Source organism: Asparagus officinalis, chromosome 9 (genome assembly GCF_001876935.1).
Source record: "Asparagus officinalis chromosome 9, Aspof.V1, whole genome shotgun sequence".
Lineage (NCBI taxonomy): Eukaryota > Viridiplantae > Streptophyta > Magnoliopsida > Asparagales > Asparagaceae > Asparagus > Asparagus officinalis.
The window spans coordinates 2,841,094-2,859,335 of NC_033802.1; the positions used below are offsets into that span (position 1 = coordinate 2,841,094).

General features: G+C 34.4%; 1 protein-coding gene across 1 annotated transcript; it reads left to right on the forward strand.

Annotated features, from left to right (window-relative positions):
• Nucleotides 13,066-15,399, forward strand: LOC109824649. The gene is made up of 2 exons (XM_020391283.1): nt 13,066-13,327; nt 14,402-15,399. Exons 1-2 carry the CDS (start codon nt 13,219-13,221, stop codon nt 15,307-15,309), a joined length of 1,017 nt encoding a protein of 338 aa, XP_020246872.1. The 5' UTR covers nt 13,066-13,218; the 3' UTR covers nt 15,310-15,399.

Consider the following 18,242-nt stretch of genomic DNA (forward strand, 5'->3'; position numbering starts at 1 on the left):
CCATGGCTCCCACTTGAATCTGACTTCCTCTAGATCGTTTCACGCTCTGATACCAGTTGTTGAGAATTTCACGCAGAAAACCCCTAATGCAACGGAAACGCAGAATAGAGAACAATACACCAAGTTTAACAAGGTTCGGCAACTGCCTACGTCCTCGGGAGCCACACAGATAATTTCTTATTTAATCAAACAAGAAATTACAAATTTAGGAGCAAATCCCTAAACTGGGATTTCTCAGATGAACACTGTAGCAACAGTGTTAATGATTAAAGGGAATAAACCCCTTTCAATTTATCACTTGAGAATAAGTGAAGGGTTTAAATAGGCGGGATTTGGACAGGCTGGCGACAGCCTGTCGCCAGCGATCCGCTCGGACGCGGAGGTGGGAGGCAGACGCGATGGTCGGAGTCAACAAATGCCGAGGGTCGCGTTCTTCGTGCTTGAGCAACGCGAGGGTCAGGTGCGCGTTCGAAGGTCGCGTCTCGCTCGAGGGTCGCGTCTCGCTCGAGGGTCGCGTCTTCGACTGCGGGGCTCGAACTCGCCTGGGGGGTTCGCCGTCGACTTCGCCAGCGCTCTCCTGCGTCTTCCTGGAGCTCGTCGGAGCTCCCCCCGCCGTCGTAGGTTGGTATCCACCCTCAACCTAACATTTCTCCCCAATAACCACCCTAAAAATGGGGTCATTGTATAGATCATCTTTCATTTCAATTTATACGTAAACACTTTTAAGGTTGGTTCTTGTTCCAATCAACTACATCATCGCCAAATCTTCTCTGAAAATCCAAAAAATAACCTTAAAAATGCATGTTCAAGGTACGTGACTTGTATCCTAACTAAACCTAAACATTAACAAAGTGATCATTTGTCTTAAATATGAGTTTTTAAAGGTAGTTTTGGACTTTCAGTGAAAATTTGATTGGGAGGTGGTTGATTGAAACAAAAACTCACATTAAGAATGGTTTACATATAAATTGAAAATAAAAAATAGTTTCTATAAAATGTCCTTATTTTTAAAGTGATTTGCTACGAGAGAGTGAAAAAAAAACCTTTTTAATTATGATGTGTTAAAATGGAACTGTGCATCGTGGGAGCTTCGTGCACTAGGATAGTCTCCTCTATACACGATGACTGGTCCAAAATCAGGATGAAATATTTGATGTTATCGATCCATTATATCAATGATGCATGAATTTCCAAATTCATTGATTCAAGTATATTTATCATCTTTAATGACCAATTAATGTAACGAATTAGGATAATGGAATGTATTAAAAAAAATGCAATATCAGACTTCCATATATTTTTAGTGCCTTAAGAATTGGGTTTTTTTTAGATATTAGCCCCTTAGATCTTCAATAATTGCATATTAGCCCCTCAAGTCTTATAAATTGCATATTTGTGCCTTACATCTTCAATAATTGCATATTAGTCCCTCAAATCCTATAGTGTCTTCTAAAATGGTCCCTCACTTAGTATTTCAGTTAAAAAAAACTCAATCATGGTTGGTTAACTCTTAACCCAAAATACCCCTCATTCCCAAACTACCCCTCTCCGCTCTCTCAAATATATTTTTAAACTTTTGTGAAGCTCAACTTTGGGCTACTGTTTACTAACCACCGGAGAAGAAGAACTGAAGTGAGTTCGGACTTCTTTGGTTAGGGAACATCATAGAGGGATAAAACGTCACCTTACCCCCCCGACCATTAGATTTGACAGAATAACCCCCTCAAAGTTAATGTGATATAATTTAAAGGACCATTTTGCAAAACCCTAATTAAGTGAGGAGCGAGGATTTACCAGAACAACGGCTTTGAGATTATCAGCGGTGAGGGGAACCTCCAACCCCCCGCTCCTCTGAACCCTCAACAAAACATCCACGAAGTCCTCTCCCTTACCCTCCTCCCCCCTCTCCTCGTGCTCCCTGATTATCTCGTCGCAGACAACCCTCAGGTCCTCCAAGTTCTTCTCCAACCTCCTCCTGAGCCCCGTCACGGAGTTCACCCACCCCAGCTCCGGGAAGAACTCGCCGACGTCGAACCCCGCGAAAAGCCGCTGCGCCTCCTCGAGGACCTCCGGGAGGCGGTTGGAGGAGTCGGCTGCGATCGACTGAAGGAGCCTGTCGACCTACTTGAAGGAGTGAGGATATTAGCTCGTTGATAGGAGGGATTAAGCAAAAAGATTAATAAAAACATGACGCAGCGCGAAAGTGATAAATCTCGGAATCCACCGAGAGGTGTTCTCTGAATCCACAAAGAACAACCTCGAATCCACGAAGGGACAACCTCGAATCCATCGAGTAATATAAAAGAAAAATTTTATTAATAAAAAAATTATGCTTCTTTGGGGTTGCATGCATGACGCTTCTTAAATAGAAAAGCAAACTGTACTCCTAACAAGACTAGAATAAAGTATTAAATCCTACCCTAAAAATGACTCTCTGCAAATAGAAAAAACAAATTATGAATCAAAATTAAATTTGCTTCTCAATCTAATTTGACTCTAATATTGAATTTATTTCCTAATCTAAATAGACTCAAAGTTTATTACTAAAAATAAACTAAAAATTGATTATTTTTGGATTTCAGACAAAACCAGATAAATACTGATAAGATTTTAAAATTCTAATAATCCGGTTGGCTCCGTCTTGTCGAGATAGGCGATTTACATATAAATTCGTATTTAGCTCTCGTGATTGTCTGAATCCTCCGTGAAATTGTCCGTTAAGCGTCCGACGTTAAAAAAGCAACTCTTTATCCGTGTAATTGCAACTAACAACTTCGGAGTTATCTATGTAAGTACAGAGACTCTAGAATTATTTATATAATTACATCATGCTTTAGATCACCGGGTTGTAATTAATCCTATTTAATTTGAATGACAAAACGAGGTGGAGAGGATATTCTATGATGCCTTTTTGAGATGCGATGGGGAAGTATTCAGATCCTCTCCACTAAAAAAAATAGTGGAGGGACCATTACATAATCACAGCCATTAATTATCTATTTGATGATTGTGATTTTTTCTTTTAGTGAAAATTAGGAATGAGTGTAATACACGGGGGTATGATAAGTATTAGATTTAGATTGTATCATAACTGTCTACTAAATAATCAATAATCGAAATCGGATGGGGAAGGTGAAATATCACAGGGAAGAGTGATTTTAATATGCTTTGTTGAGGACAGATGTGAGAGATCTTCTGGTAAATTAGGATAAAGAAATCAGATACTATTACGTGTTCCATACGTAAGAGCTTGACTAAAAGCTTTAACAAATATAAATTCAACAATCAATCAAAAATTTACCTGCTAAAATATGCAGGACAATGTGGGGATAGAAAGGGATAGATTATGACATTTGATCTAGCTTTAATCTTGACGAACACATTACTATTATTCAGTGATTGCAAGCTATCAATATAATCAATGAATACTGTGTAATTTACACTAACAACACATTACTAGTGTAATTTACACTAACAACACATCAATGAATACACTTCTAGCATTCATTGATGAACACATTACTATTATTCAGTGTAATTTACACTAACAACAACAGTGCTTGCAAGCTATCAATATAGTCAATGACATAAACGTCAAGATTTATGCTCAACCCCAATGTGTTTATACAGTTAATTTTCATTAGTGTATAATTTTCTATAGAGAGGCCTCTATAAAATTTTGGCTAAATATCACTTAGTTACCTTATAGTTTCACTCACTTACTAGCTACTTATATATTGTCACGTTTTTAAGCATTTATGTACTCTACGTTGTTTAAATTTTGCGTGCTAGTATCCAAAATATGAAAAATTTCAATAGAATACCCCCTTTATGATACTTACATGCTAATTATAGAGCTTTTTAAGTAATAATATTTATTAAATTTACTACTAAATGTACCAAAAGCTCTATTTTAAACTAATCCTAATTCTACTTTAAAATAGAATTAGGGTAGATTTAATGTTATATTTAACAAATACTAATACTTAAAGAGCTTTATCATTGGATTGCAAGCATCATAGAGGAATTTTCAGGTCAAAAATTTCACGTTCGCATGATTAAGGATACTAACATACCGTTTTAAACAAATTTGGGTATATAAATATTGAAAAAAACAAGTGAGGATACAAGTGCTAAGTGAGTGAAACTATGAGGTATTCGAGTGCTATTTAGCCTTTAATTTTTTTAATTAGGATCCTCTTCACTACTAAAAAATCACTACTAAAAAGCAGTGAAGAGATCACTACTGTATCATAATCGTCGATTTGTTTAATGAATGGTTATGATTTATCTTTGCGTGTAAATTAGAAAAATAGTGCAATTTTTATGGGCACATGACGAGTGTTAAATATAGAATAAATCATAACCCTCCACTATGTAAATCAACAACTATGATTAACGTAGCGGTCTATTATTTTCTAGTAGGGCGGAGAGGATTTAAATCTGAATTCTATATATATATAATATATATAATATATATATATATATATATATTATATAATAATTATATATATTTATATATAATATATAATATATAATATATATAATATATAATAGCAAATTAGCGGACATAACACACCCAGCTTGGCAAATTACCTCTTGGTCCCTAACAACTGAAACGACCCGAACTCCGCCGGGGCGAAAACAACTCGGTCACACAAATCCGGCGAACCATCCGCCAGTACGGCCAACGGCGAAACGATGAACGACACGTCGGACGAATCAAACGACAAGTGCTGCGGCCGCCAGCAGCCTCGGCCTGTTCGCAAACACCGCTCGTGCGTCTTCAAAGAACCCTCTTGGCGAGCTCCCGGCGACGAGACCACCACCGTCGGGACCCAGCCTAGCCGGAGGTGATGATGGGGCCGCGAGTTGTCGGCGAGGGCGGCGAAAGTGTGGTGTGGCATTGAGCTTAGGAGGTGGAGGTGCCGATGAGGGGGAGAAGAGGGTGGCGACGGAGGAAGGCGGCGGGGAGAAGCGGGCCGGGGTTTCGCGCGTGGAGGAGGAGAAGAAGGAGGAGGGGAAAAGGGGAGGAGGAGGAGGAGGAAGTAGGAGGAGGAGAGTGGCTGAGTCCATTTTGGTTTGTTTTGGGTGTGAAGGTTTCTAATTTATTTATAAGCATTAATTAATGTTGATTTGTTGACTAGTTGCATTAATTATTTTTGGGCATAAAATAAGTCAAGACATATAATTCGACGAGAAATCAGATGACGTGTTGACATATCTAGGGGAGATGGTGCAAGTTGAAATCTGTGTCTTAAAAATACAATGTATTTGGGCCTCCTTTGTAAGCGGTAGTGTCAAAATGTTTTGCTTCATTTATATTTCCTCCTCTTGGTCTTTGTGACTTTATATTATTGTATTACCGGGTTTACTACTGCGAACAAACGTGCAAAACACATCATATCTTTTCTTTTCCACTATAGTAATCCCGGTTTTAAATGGTACAGTAATAGTTTTGAAATTTTTTGAACTGTTATAGTATCCCGCCTCTGCTATAGTATTTTTAAAAAGTATTACACTATTCTCGTATGTTACAGTAGTATTTTTCAAAAAAATTGATACAGTGACTCGTTTCCTGTTTGCTACAGTAATAGTGCTGCAGTAAATGCTATTGTAGCATTTACTGTAGCATGAATAGTGAACCTTGGGTTCTCCTATTTGTATAGAGGAGTAGATTATGGCCGTGCGCCCATGGAGTCTTTTAATTTCTTTAATTTATGTATCTCGAGTTTATACATCCTTTGAATACATTGAATTATTTTTAAGTTTTCTTAGCGTAATCTCTCCTGACTCATTTCCTTCATCCTCTCTCTCTTCCTCCTTTTTCTCTCAGACACCGACACCCCCCTCCACCACCGCCGACCATTCAGGCCACATATCGTTGGCTCCTTTTCTCCCACTAATTTTCCTCACTCTCTCTTTTTTTTTCCAACCAAAACTAAAAAATACCCTCAAATTCGTTAGAGTTCTAGTTGGAGGATCCATCAAAGAACAGATCGGTCTCCGACAATAAATGCGAAGAGGTGGCGAAGAACGAGGCGAAGGAGGCGGTGCCAGAGAAGGATGAGGAGGAGCTCGAGGCCGTCGCAAATTCAAGACCTCTAAGTTATCGGTTTTTTGACAATTTTTTATATTAAGTTCAAATCCAAGATGGAATATTAAGTGTAATGAGTTAGAAGTGAACTCCAATGGCTTGTATGTTAAGCCTATTGAGTTGAATAATAAGTCCAATGGCTTGTATGTTAAGTCTATTGGGTTGAATAATAAGTCCAATGGCTTGTATGTTAAGTCTATTGGGTTGAATAATAAGTCTAATTTGTTGAATATTAAGTAATAGATTAAATGTTAAGTCTAATTTGGTACGTATTAAGTCTAGTTTGGTTCGTGTTAAGTTCAGTTTGGTTCACGTTAAGTCCAATTAGGTTCATGTTAAATCTAATTTAACTTATTTAAATTTAAAAACAAGTTGAATTAGACTTAACATGAATTAGATTGGTCTTAGCATGAAATTAAATTAGATTTAACATGAATCAAATTAGACTTAACATAAAGTTAGACATAAAACAAGTTGAATTAGACTTAACGTGATTTAAATTAGACTTAATAGGAATTAGATTAGACACACCACGATTTTAATTAGACTTAACATAAAGTTAGACATAAAACAAGTTGAATTAGACTTAACATGATTTAAATTAGTCTTAATAGGAATTAGATTAGACATAACACGATTTTAATTAGACTTAACATGAAATTAGACTTAAAACAAGTTGAATTAGATTGGTTCATGTCAAGTCCAGCTTGGTTCACAATAAATCCATTTTGGTTCATGTTAAGTCCAATTTGGTTCAGGTTAACTCCAATTTGATTCAATTTAAGTCCAATTTGATTCACGTTAAGTCCAATTAAGTTCACATTCCACATTTTTTTTTGGGATACCAATATTAGCAATTTACAAATTTCTCTTTAGTAATATATAGCCTTTAGCTTTGCCATATAGAGATTCATGCATTGATATTGTGTGAGGCTGATGAAACTTACACTGTTCTTTAAGTTAGTTTCGAATGTTCTTGATGTCGAACTGTTTCATGCGAATTTGATCGAGTCGGCTAGAATCAACATGGTATTGAAGTTTGTTGTCATTGTCTAGATGTAATGAGGAAATCATACTCCCTTTAAACGCACGAGTTCAGGAAAATCTTTCTATGGTCAATATTACCATTCACTATTATTTTAAATATTTTATTTATATCTTAATCTATACTAATCATAATTATATCATATCCTAACGTGAACTATGTATAGCTTAACAATTTAAAAAAATAATATTAATAAAATATATAAAACATATTTATGGTATTAGTTTGTTAAGATAATGAAATTATACATAGTTAATGTACTATAATACATAAAGTATTCCAAAAATATCTAAAATATTTTAAATTTGCATAAAATACCTTGAAAAGTTTAAAATTATAAAAACTATTCTGGTGTCTAAAAATTAAAAAAAACAAACATGAAATCAAAAAATTAACAGCAGTTTGCGGAGAATTTAAAATTTGCGGTTAACATCTCAATATCTCAAAAAGTATAGAAACACCCTCAAAAGTTCAAATTACAAATAAGCACCTGAAATTCTAAAATTTTAAAACTTACAAACAACATAGATGAATTCAAAGGATTACCATAATATACCTAAAAATTACTGACATTTCAAAACTTAGAACAAACATAAATCAATAAATTAACAATAGATTCCGAAGAATTTTAAAATTTCTAACTAACACCCTCAATGCCCCAAAAATTATAGAAACACCCTAAAAAGTTTAAATTATAAAAAAAACCCTAAAATTCTAAAAAAAGTAAAATTTATAAACAACAAAAGATGAATTTAAGAGATTACTCTCATACACCTAAAAAATTAAAATTTGCTGAAATTAACCTCAAAGTTACAAAAGTTGTAGAAAAAAACTCTTTCAAAATTTAAAAAACTAAAAAAAAACTCTAAATTTTTAAAATTTATAACCAGTACACATCAAATCTAGAAACTATTAGTAAACCATTGATATTTAAAATTTTTAAAAATTAATCTACCGTTTGAACAATTGCAAAAAGCAGTCTTAAAATTTTAGAGTTGTAAAAATATCGTGCCATTTAAAAATTATCATCGATACATGAAATATAGAAGTTACAGCTATCAAACTCAAAAGTAATTTATAAAATACATAAAATACATCCAAAGTTTTAAAAATTACAAATCGCACTCTCAAAGTTTAAAGCCACAAAAAAGGCTGCAGTTTTAAAACTTGGCAAAGAAAAGTGTAATTGTTAGACATTCTTTCATTAATATATATATATATATATATATATTAATAGTGAGAAAGTTCCTAAGGTGACGCCTTAGATAATCATCTAAGACGCGGCTAAAATCACATGATTGAGCTACATTGTGGATGATCCGTTCCGTTAAACTTGATCTAGTATATTCTTAAACCCCAACACACCAAGTTTGGGATGAATCATCTCGTTGACCCTTCATCCACTCGTATCAATTTAACGTTCGAATGAATAGAACTTTTCAATGGCTCGAGGAGGGTCAAACGATGATGGGTTCACCCCAAACTTGGTGTGTTGGGGTTTTAGAATATGTAGATCAAGTTTCAACGGAGCGGATCATCCACAATGTAGCTCAATCATATGATTTTAGGCCGCGTCCTTAGATAATTATCTAAGGCATCACCTTAGAAACACTTTCCAAATATATATATATAATATATATATATATATATATATATATATATAATATATATATATATAATATATAATATATATATAATATATATATATATATATATATATAGAATATGATGCTTTGTACCAAGCACAAAAGTTGTACTTGGTAGTGATGTGTACAATCCCCTCCACTCATTCAAATGGTTGTATATTCCATGCACTCCTCACCCATGTAAATATTGTCCCCATTTGAATGAGTGATGGGATTGTGCCACCTCACTATCAAGCACAAACTTTGCTTGGTACCAAGCATACTTATATTATATATAATATATATAATTATAATATATAATATAATATATATATATAATATATATATATATATATATATATATATAATATATATATATATATATATATATATATATATATAATATATATATATATATATTATAATTTATATATAAATATATAATATATATATATATATATATAAGTATGCCTTGGTACCAAGCACAAATTTTGTGCTTGATAGTGAGTGGCACAATCTCATCCACTCACAAATGGGGGACCACATTCACAATGAGGTGAGGAGTGTATGTGACACGTAACCATTTGGAGGGGATGTGACACATCACTACCAAGCATAACTTTTGTGCTTGGCTACCAAGCATACCATCTCTCTCTCTCTCTCTCTCTCTCTCTATATATTATATATATATATATATATATATATATATATATATATATATATAATATATATATATATATATATATATATAATATATTCTAATTTCAATTACGCGTTTACTATCCTTTTTAGCACTAAAAGATAGTCAAAGCATTGATAATGGTAAACAAAAGTGATAAGAATTGATTAAAAATATATGATTAAGGAATAAAAATTTAAAAAATATTATAGCTTAAAAATTATTAACACCGTATAAATTAAAGCAACTGCATAAAATTTTAGTAATAAGTTGGAGCAACAAAACATATTAGTAACATTAATTGATAGATGTTTAAATACATAAAAATAATAAAAGACTATAATATAATAGTTTAACATTAATTAATTATAATTTAAAAATATTAATATCTGATATTAATAATATTTATAAGGTAAAAGAATATAATGAATTACATATGGAGAAACTATTAGAATATTCAGAGATATACTTCAAAAGAATCAAGCTATTTTCATTGTAAATAGGAAAGTGACGGAAATAAATTTAAAATTAAAAAACGGTCACGAATCATTTGAATTGACATTAACATGAGACATGTTTATTAAAGAAGCACAAACTGAGTTACATTAAAGAATAATTTAATAACTTTATTCTAATCAAAGAAAAGTTCTTCATGGGAGATATAAGAAAAATTAGTAAACATTCATAAATATCATACTTTGTTCTTTAAATACTAAAAAAATATTAATATTATAATATAAAGCAAATTGGTAATAAAAATACAAGTATTTAGTTTAGATTTTTGTGGAAAATAACAAAGATAGAGCAAATGTAATATTATTGTCATAACAAAACTATTGTTGGTGCACATCATAAGAATTCATTATAGAGAAAAAAGAGGTAGATCCTAATATTATTTAAGTAATAAATTAGGAATACAAAGAATTTAATATATATATAATTAATATTTATTATCATTGAAAAAAAAATTTAAAGTATGTATTTCAAGAATTTATGTTGAACATCGGAAATACATTTAACTTCTTTATGAAGATAAACGACAAGATAAAATATAAACGAGCCCAGGAAATATAACAGCACAAAAAAATGCAACTCTTACATGATGTCACAATCGAGTAGATGATGAAGACACTACTCTAGAATTGTCCAGAAAAAGATAAAGGTGAGGAAGGATCGATCTTAGCTCAATAAAAAAATAAAACAGAAGGAGTAAAAGATAATATTTTTTGAATATTTAATAGAATAGTTTAATTATTTTGAGTGAATTTAGGAATATTTAGAAGGGAGTTTCATAAGATTTTTCCAGTACTTTTATATGCTTGTGCAGATGCTTTTATCATATGAAAGTATACAAGAGTTAGTATTAATCTTTAATTTATTTTTTTTTATGAAGTCTATCAATGATTAGGAACAAACTTCATATTCTCTTTTGTATCGTTTTAACATACTTTTAACCAATTATTTTGCCTTATTGATTTTAAATATTCATCTTCCTTGCATAATATTATTTTAATATTTTTCACTTTTGTAACACTATACTTTCTCAAATAAATTAAGATTGGTTTCATATCAGTTAAAGTAATATAAAAATTCAAATTAGCTTCAAATTATATTTGTTTTCTATCAATTTAAATATCAACATAAAAATTTAAATTGGGTGTAGTCCATTTATAAAAACATCAAAGAAAATAAATAATCATAATATTAAAGTTTAAAGACAAAAGTGAGTATAAACTATTAAAGTGGAACATAGAAAAAATAGTTAAAAATTAGCCAAAAATACTTAAAGTATTTAACTCTGTACATTGCACGTGTATAAAATCTAATACTACTGAAATGTGTGAAGTTGTAATCAAATTGTGTGCCTTGATGCTTTTTTACACGCAAGTCATTGCGTATAACAAACAAAAGATCTATGGATGCTGAACCTTCTTGCAAGAAAAGCATCCAACATGCCTATTGTTTCTTCACTTTATAATTATCGAGGATTTAAACCGCAGTTCAATAATGAGATATATATTACAATTCTACGACTTTATCGTCCTACATTTATTATTTTATAGTAAAATGGTAGTATGTCTTTTTTGGAGCATTGTGCTATATCGTCCTTCATTTATTATAATTTTCATTGTAAAACGATTGCCCAAATTAAAACGTATCAGTTTATTGTTCATTATACCGTAACGCTAACATGCAAAGATACTTTGCTTTCTATTTGATATTTTTTTAGGCAACGTTTGGCAAAGGGTTAAGTGAAGGGTTAAGAAGACTTAACCCTTTCTTAACCCGCCAAACACAAAAAATCTATACAATGGTTAAAGTGAGCTAACCCTTTATAATTTGTCAAACATAAAAATATAGAAAGGTTAAACTAACCACTCTAAACTAACCCCTCTAGAGGGATTAAAATAAGTTAACCCTTCAAAATGATGAGTTTACTAATACTCCTAATTTGAAGGATTAAGAATTAACCATTCTAATTATAAAGAAAATAGTCAATATCATTGTTATTCCCAAACACTAAAACTGATCACAATGGCTAAAATAAAACGTATTTAACGGATTAATAATTTAGTTCTTCAGATTATCGAATGAGCTAAATATATTAATCCGTCTCTTTAACCCTTTGCCAAACGGGGCGTTTAATGTTCGCTTCAAGTAAACAACTTAATTCCTATCTGCTTGCTTGCTTCTTAAGTAGAATCTCAAGTACATCATTTTTATTTCTATAATATTTTATCTGCAAAGTTCTAACCATCAAGCAGTACTGCATGACTTTGTTAGGGTCCTCATATATATCTTCCTTCAATGGCCCACCCTTATTTCACCCGTTCTATGATGGAAAGTCACTGTTTTCACAATAATCACCTACCTGCTACAGTATTTGTTTCACGCTCATGCCCCTTAATGTTATCTCAATTTTATACCTCCTTTGAATACATTAAATTATTTTTAAGATTTCCTAGTGTAATAAGAGAAATGATTGGTATATTTCTTTATAGGCTACAATTTAGAGATCATCTATTAATCAATGTTAAATTACACTAAATCCCCATAGGTTTTGTAGTGACTTTCAAAATCACACTACACCCTTCACGGACTTTCAAAAATTACACTAAACTTCCAATAACTTTCAAAATCACACTAAACCACTAATGACTTTTGCAGAAAACCCCCCATAGTTAATAATGTTACGTCTGACGGGACACCTGCAACCCACTAATGACATTATGTGACATTGTGTTGTGTGCTTAGTTGGCGTTGTTTTGTGCTTTTAAGAGTAGTTCGCCAATTTCTCATTATATTTAAAGGAGGGTTTTTGCATAAATTGCACATAATTTTGAGAATAATGTTTTCAGTATGATAGACTGCAATTAAACCTTCTTTTGCTTTTTCCTAGTCATTTGCAAAGTGCTTCAATGTTAATCCGCAACTGGGCTCAGAAATAATTAATCTTTCTTTCTTACAAAACCCAATTTCAATTCACCAAAAGGTTCCCACAACAAATAGAAGTAGGCCGAAGCACTGAGAGTTTAGTTGGGCCTGCATTGGATGGGCTTTGATTGGCCAGAAAGGCAACCAAATTTCTGAGCTTGGCACATAACCCCCTGAACATTTTTTTTATGTCTTACTGAATGCTCCAAATCCATCCTCTACTCAATCTTGCGCAAAGCAGGCCTTTGCCATTTTGACCCCCAATATCTCTGACAAATTAAACCCCAACAAGAAAAGGAAAAAAGAAAAAAGAATCTCCATAGCATTGATAGATGAAATGAGATTGCTCTCTGCTTCCCCTTGCTGCTCTCTCTTGCCTTCTTCCTCATCTCAGCCCAATCATGCAGGCCATGTGTTCGCTCATATTCCCCTTCGAGCTCTCTCAGGTGCAAAGTCCTTCCCTTTTGCTTCCCCTGCGAGTTCTTCCATCTCCTTGTGGTTGCTTCTCACTTGGGTTCTGCTTGTTCTGGGATAATTTCATCTGGGTTTTTTGTTTTTGTGATGATGGTTGAGATTGGCTTGTTGATTGGGTTCCCACTTCCCATTGGAGTTGGATTGTTGAGATATGCTTGGCTTATTTGCACTACCCACCTTCACATTTCGAGTTTTTTTTTTGGGATACCAATATTGGCAATTTACAGATTTCTCTTTAGTAATGTATATGGCCTTTAGCTTTGTCATATAGAGGTTCAGGCATTGATATTGCGCGAGGCGGATGAAACTTACACTGTTCTTTGAGTGTGTAATCTCTTGCTTACCATGAGAATCTGTTATTGGCATATAGTTTAGTTTCGAATGCTCTTGATGTCCAACTGTTTCATGCGAATTTGACTGACTCGGCTAGAATCAACATGGAGTTGATGAAGTTTGTTGTCAGCGTCCGGATGTAGTGAGGGAACATTTACTGAAATGTGTGGAGTTGTAGTCAAATTGTGCGCCTTGATGCTTTTTTACACGTAAGTCATTGCGTATAACGAACGAAAGATCGATGGATGCTGAACCTTCTTGCAAGAAAAGCATCCAATACGCCCATTGTTTCTTCACCTTATAATTATTGAGGATTTAAACCACAGTTCGATAATGAGATATTGCAATTCTACGACTTTATCGTCCTACATTTATTTATTTTTTATAGCAAAATGGTAGCATTTCTTTTTTGGAGCACTCTACCATATTGTCAACATCATGGGATAAGTTTCCTTTTCCATCTGATTTCTGTGTATCTTTTCATTGTAAAATGGTTGCTCAAAAACGTCTCAGTTTATTGTTTATTATACCGTAACATCTAACATGCAAAGATACTTTGCTTTCTATTTGATATTTCTTAGTGTTCGCTTCAAGTAAACAACTTCCTATCTTCTTGCTTTGCTTCTTAAGTAGAATCTCACGTACAACATTTTTATTTCTATAATATTTTATCTTCAAAGTTCTAACCATCAAGCTGTGCATGACTTTGTTAGGGTCCTCATATCTTCCTTCAATGGCCCACCCTTATTTCACCCGTTCTAAACTCCTGTTACCAAGAAAAAACAACCCCAAAGGCTACATTCCTCGGACATGCACCACTTCCTCCTTTCCGTCATCTCCTTCATCATCACCACGAATTCTTTGCCAGCTCACCTCATCGGACGCACCTCAGCGTTCAGATGAGTGGTTCTCTCTTCGAAGGGACAAGCTAACCACGAGCACATTCAGCACTGCCTTAGGCTTCTGGAAGGGCAACAGACGCTCAGAACTCTGGTATGAAAAGGTATATGCACCTACTACTGATACATTAGATTCCGCCGCCAAAGCTGCAATGAATTGGGGTGTAGTGAATGAAGCCAAAGCCATTGAGCAATACAAAAGCATAACGGGTCGTGATGTGGGCCTATTGGGCTTTGCAGTACATGCCGAGGCCAAATTTGGGTGGCTTGGAGCCTCCCCAGATGGACTCTTGGATTGTTATCCTAACAATGGGATCTTAGAAGTGAAGTGTCCTTATAACAAAGGGAAGCCAGAGCTTGCATTGCCGTGGAATGCAATGCCTTACTATTATATGCCGCAAGTGCAAGGGCAAATGGAGATTATGGACCGAGATTGGGTTGATTTGTATTGTTGGACTCCAAACGGGAGTTCAATATTTAGGGTTGTTCGTGACCGGGAGTATTGGGAGCTTATGCATGGAATTCTTAATGAGTTTTGGTTTGGGAATGTTGTGCCAGCAAGAGAGGCCATACTACTGGGAAAGGAAATTGAGGCTAAAGCGTATGAACCTTCTTCGAAGCATGAGTTGACAAGCTTAGTCATTGCGAGGAGTAGGAAATTGGCGAGAGAGTCGAGGATGTTGTGTAGAGATATTGGAGGTCATGTGGAATTCTTTAGATAGTTTGTTTGTTGTTGGATTGTCGGAGAAATTTGCTCCGTTGTATTTGTTTCACTCTCATGCCATTAATGTTATATTTATTGATTACCATTTTGGTGGTTGATCTTACTAAATCTTGGTGTCTTGGCGCAATGGTATGGTAAATATTGCTGCCTTGTGACCTGGAGGTCACGGGTTCGAATCTCGGAAACAGCCTCTCCACAAAGAGGGGTAAGGCTGCATATGTTTGACGCTCCCCAGAGGCTCACAATGGCGGGAGCCTCGTGCACTGGGCCACCCTATCTCGGAAACAGCCTCTCTGCAAAGAGGGGTAAGGCTGCATGTGTTTGACGCTCCCCAGAGATCTACAATGGCTGGAGCCTCGTGCACTGGGCCACCCTATCTTACTAAAGCTTGGTTGCTTTTGTTGTTTCCATCTCTTTTTCTTCCGTGATTATTGCAGAAATGATGCAACTCCTGAAGGAATTTCCCTGCTTAACTTGGAATCAGCTATATTCATCATATTATCCATCTTTGATTGCTTAGATGGAAACTAGTTTAACATACACAACGAATGAAATACAATGTGCACATTTTTGGCACCACTAAGAAAGTAAACCGTTTGAGAATGACTATGTAGTGCTCAAATTCAGGTCGAAGGTTCAGTGAATAAAATTCCATCTTACAAATTTCGACAGGGTTTTTATTCTATTAGAATCCCAAAATCTTGGTGTATTCTATATGGGGGTCTTATTTAAAACAAGTTAATAGATTTGACAGTCTTATTTAAAACGACTTAATATATTTTTTGGGGTCTTATTATTAAAATAATTTAATGGATTTGGGGGCCTAATTTAGAAATATAAAGTTTTGGGGTCTAATATAGAATTAGCAAAGATTCAGGAAACTAACGTAACAAAACCCATTTCAATAAATTTTATTGGCAATGCATATATCAATCTCTTGGGTTTATTTTTTGCTTTACAGATACAGATATGAGCAGCAGTATCCTAAATCACAGAACTCCTTCAGAACCTGACAGGTACACTCATCAATCTGAAAGAAGGTAACTTGGTATAATAGAGTTCCATTTTAGCTTCTAATGTTTCGCATTCCCTTGTATAAACTAACAAAGTCCTAATCTTTCATGACACATATCCTCTTGCTTCTTGTAGGATCAAATGGCGCCCATCGCTTGCTTATCTGGTAATATGTGATTCTGGTGATTCTTGCCTTTCATGAAACATATTCTCAATATGCAGCAATCGTTTTCACCCCACGGTTTCTGAGTCGTGAACAATTCGATCTCATAACCAGAGACTGGTAATGTGGACCTAAAACGCATGTCTTTTTCACATATAATCTTTTGTATTTGATATGTAAAGACATTGTATCGTACTACTTAGAAACTCTCATCCAGGTTTGTTTCTGTTTAAGAAATTGTGAGATACTCCCTTTCATACTTCGAAGCAAATTTATCCATAAGTTGGATTAGACAGCAACTTGAATGATGTTATTATCTTCAGATGGACTTCTCATATGCATATGAAGAGCCTTGCCGATTTATTTGCAAATCAATCAAGAACTTATATGATACATTTAACTTACACGATGCGATGACAACAATCCATTTAAATTCAGGCATCTGAAATAATAAAAACAACAATTCCATTCGAGTTACATTGCAACATGGATCAACAACATGCTTAAAAAGAAGGAACATAATTATAGTAAGAGCAACAAGGATTCGGGATTCAGAGAACATAGAATTGTCGGTCTAAGCCTATTTCGTTCTCTTCTGATAGAGCTCTTTGATCCGGGCCTTCAGTTTCCTGAACGCTTCTCTCGCCTTTGCATCTTTGCCCTTCTTATTCGCCGTTGAAGCCTGTTGTGGCTGGGGATCTGGACTGTTATAGTCCCATTGATCTGCCCATGAACTCTCTTCGGATTTGAAAGGTTCCATGTTTATGAAGTCTTATCTCTTCTTCTGATGCTTTTCTATAGACAATTTTCAAGGGTAACCAATTTTGGGGTGTTTTCAGTTGCTCAGTCTATTTATGAATGGATGGTCATAATCAGATGTGATCTTGCCGCCATTTATACGTCTAGTTCTAATCTTAGATAATGTAAATAGGAGCCACAAATATTGTTAGTGGTCCTGTTTAGGATTCTTCTTCTAATCCATAAAGCTGTTATAATAATGATCTGAGGTGTTCTACATAGAAAGCAATATGGAAGAGGAATGTTATTCTGATTGAAGAGAAGCACATACATACGAAATCGAGTGCATTTACGGAGGTGGGTCTTGATAAATCCTCCTCTTAAGCGATATTTGAATTACTAAGTTTGAGCTACAAAAAAACTCATCATGCGATAAAAAAAAACTTTTAGGGGTCTTGATCCTGTTGTACCCTATTTATGTAGATATCTCATGCAAACATAACTAGTGACTGTAACCAACAACATGAATCTACACAGAAAGAGGAATGTTACTGTAAGTGAGGAAAAGCATGCTATATATGAAACCGAGTGCACATACCGAGGCAAACCCTGATGAATCCTGCTCTCAAGCTACATTTGAATTTCTGAGTTTGAGCTAAGAAAAACCTAATCATGCCAAGAACTTTTGGGCATCTAGATCTTAATGTACCCTAATGTGGATATCTTATGCAAAACATAAGTAGAAAATGTAACTAACAACATGAATCTACACAGGCATTGGCCTAAGGTATGTATTGGGCAAAGTAGCTGCTCAATTCCATAAGCCACAGCTAGGAGTAGTTGAATGATGCACATCAAAACCAAACACACAAGTTTTCAGCATGAACAACAACACGAAACTGAAAAAAAAACACTGTAGGAACCAAGCAAGCAATTGCCAGCTAAGCTGTCGCTGTAGAGAAGGTACAAGCAGTTGCCAGCTAAGAGAAGGCAGGATTGAGAGAAAAGGCCACAAA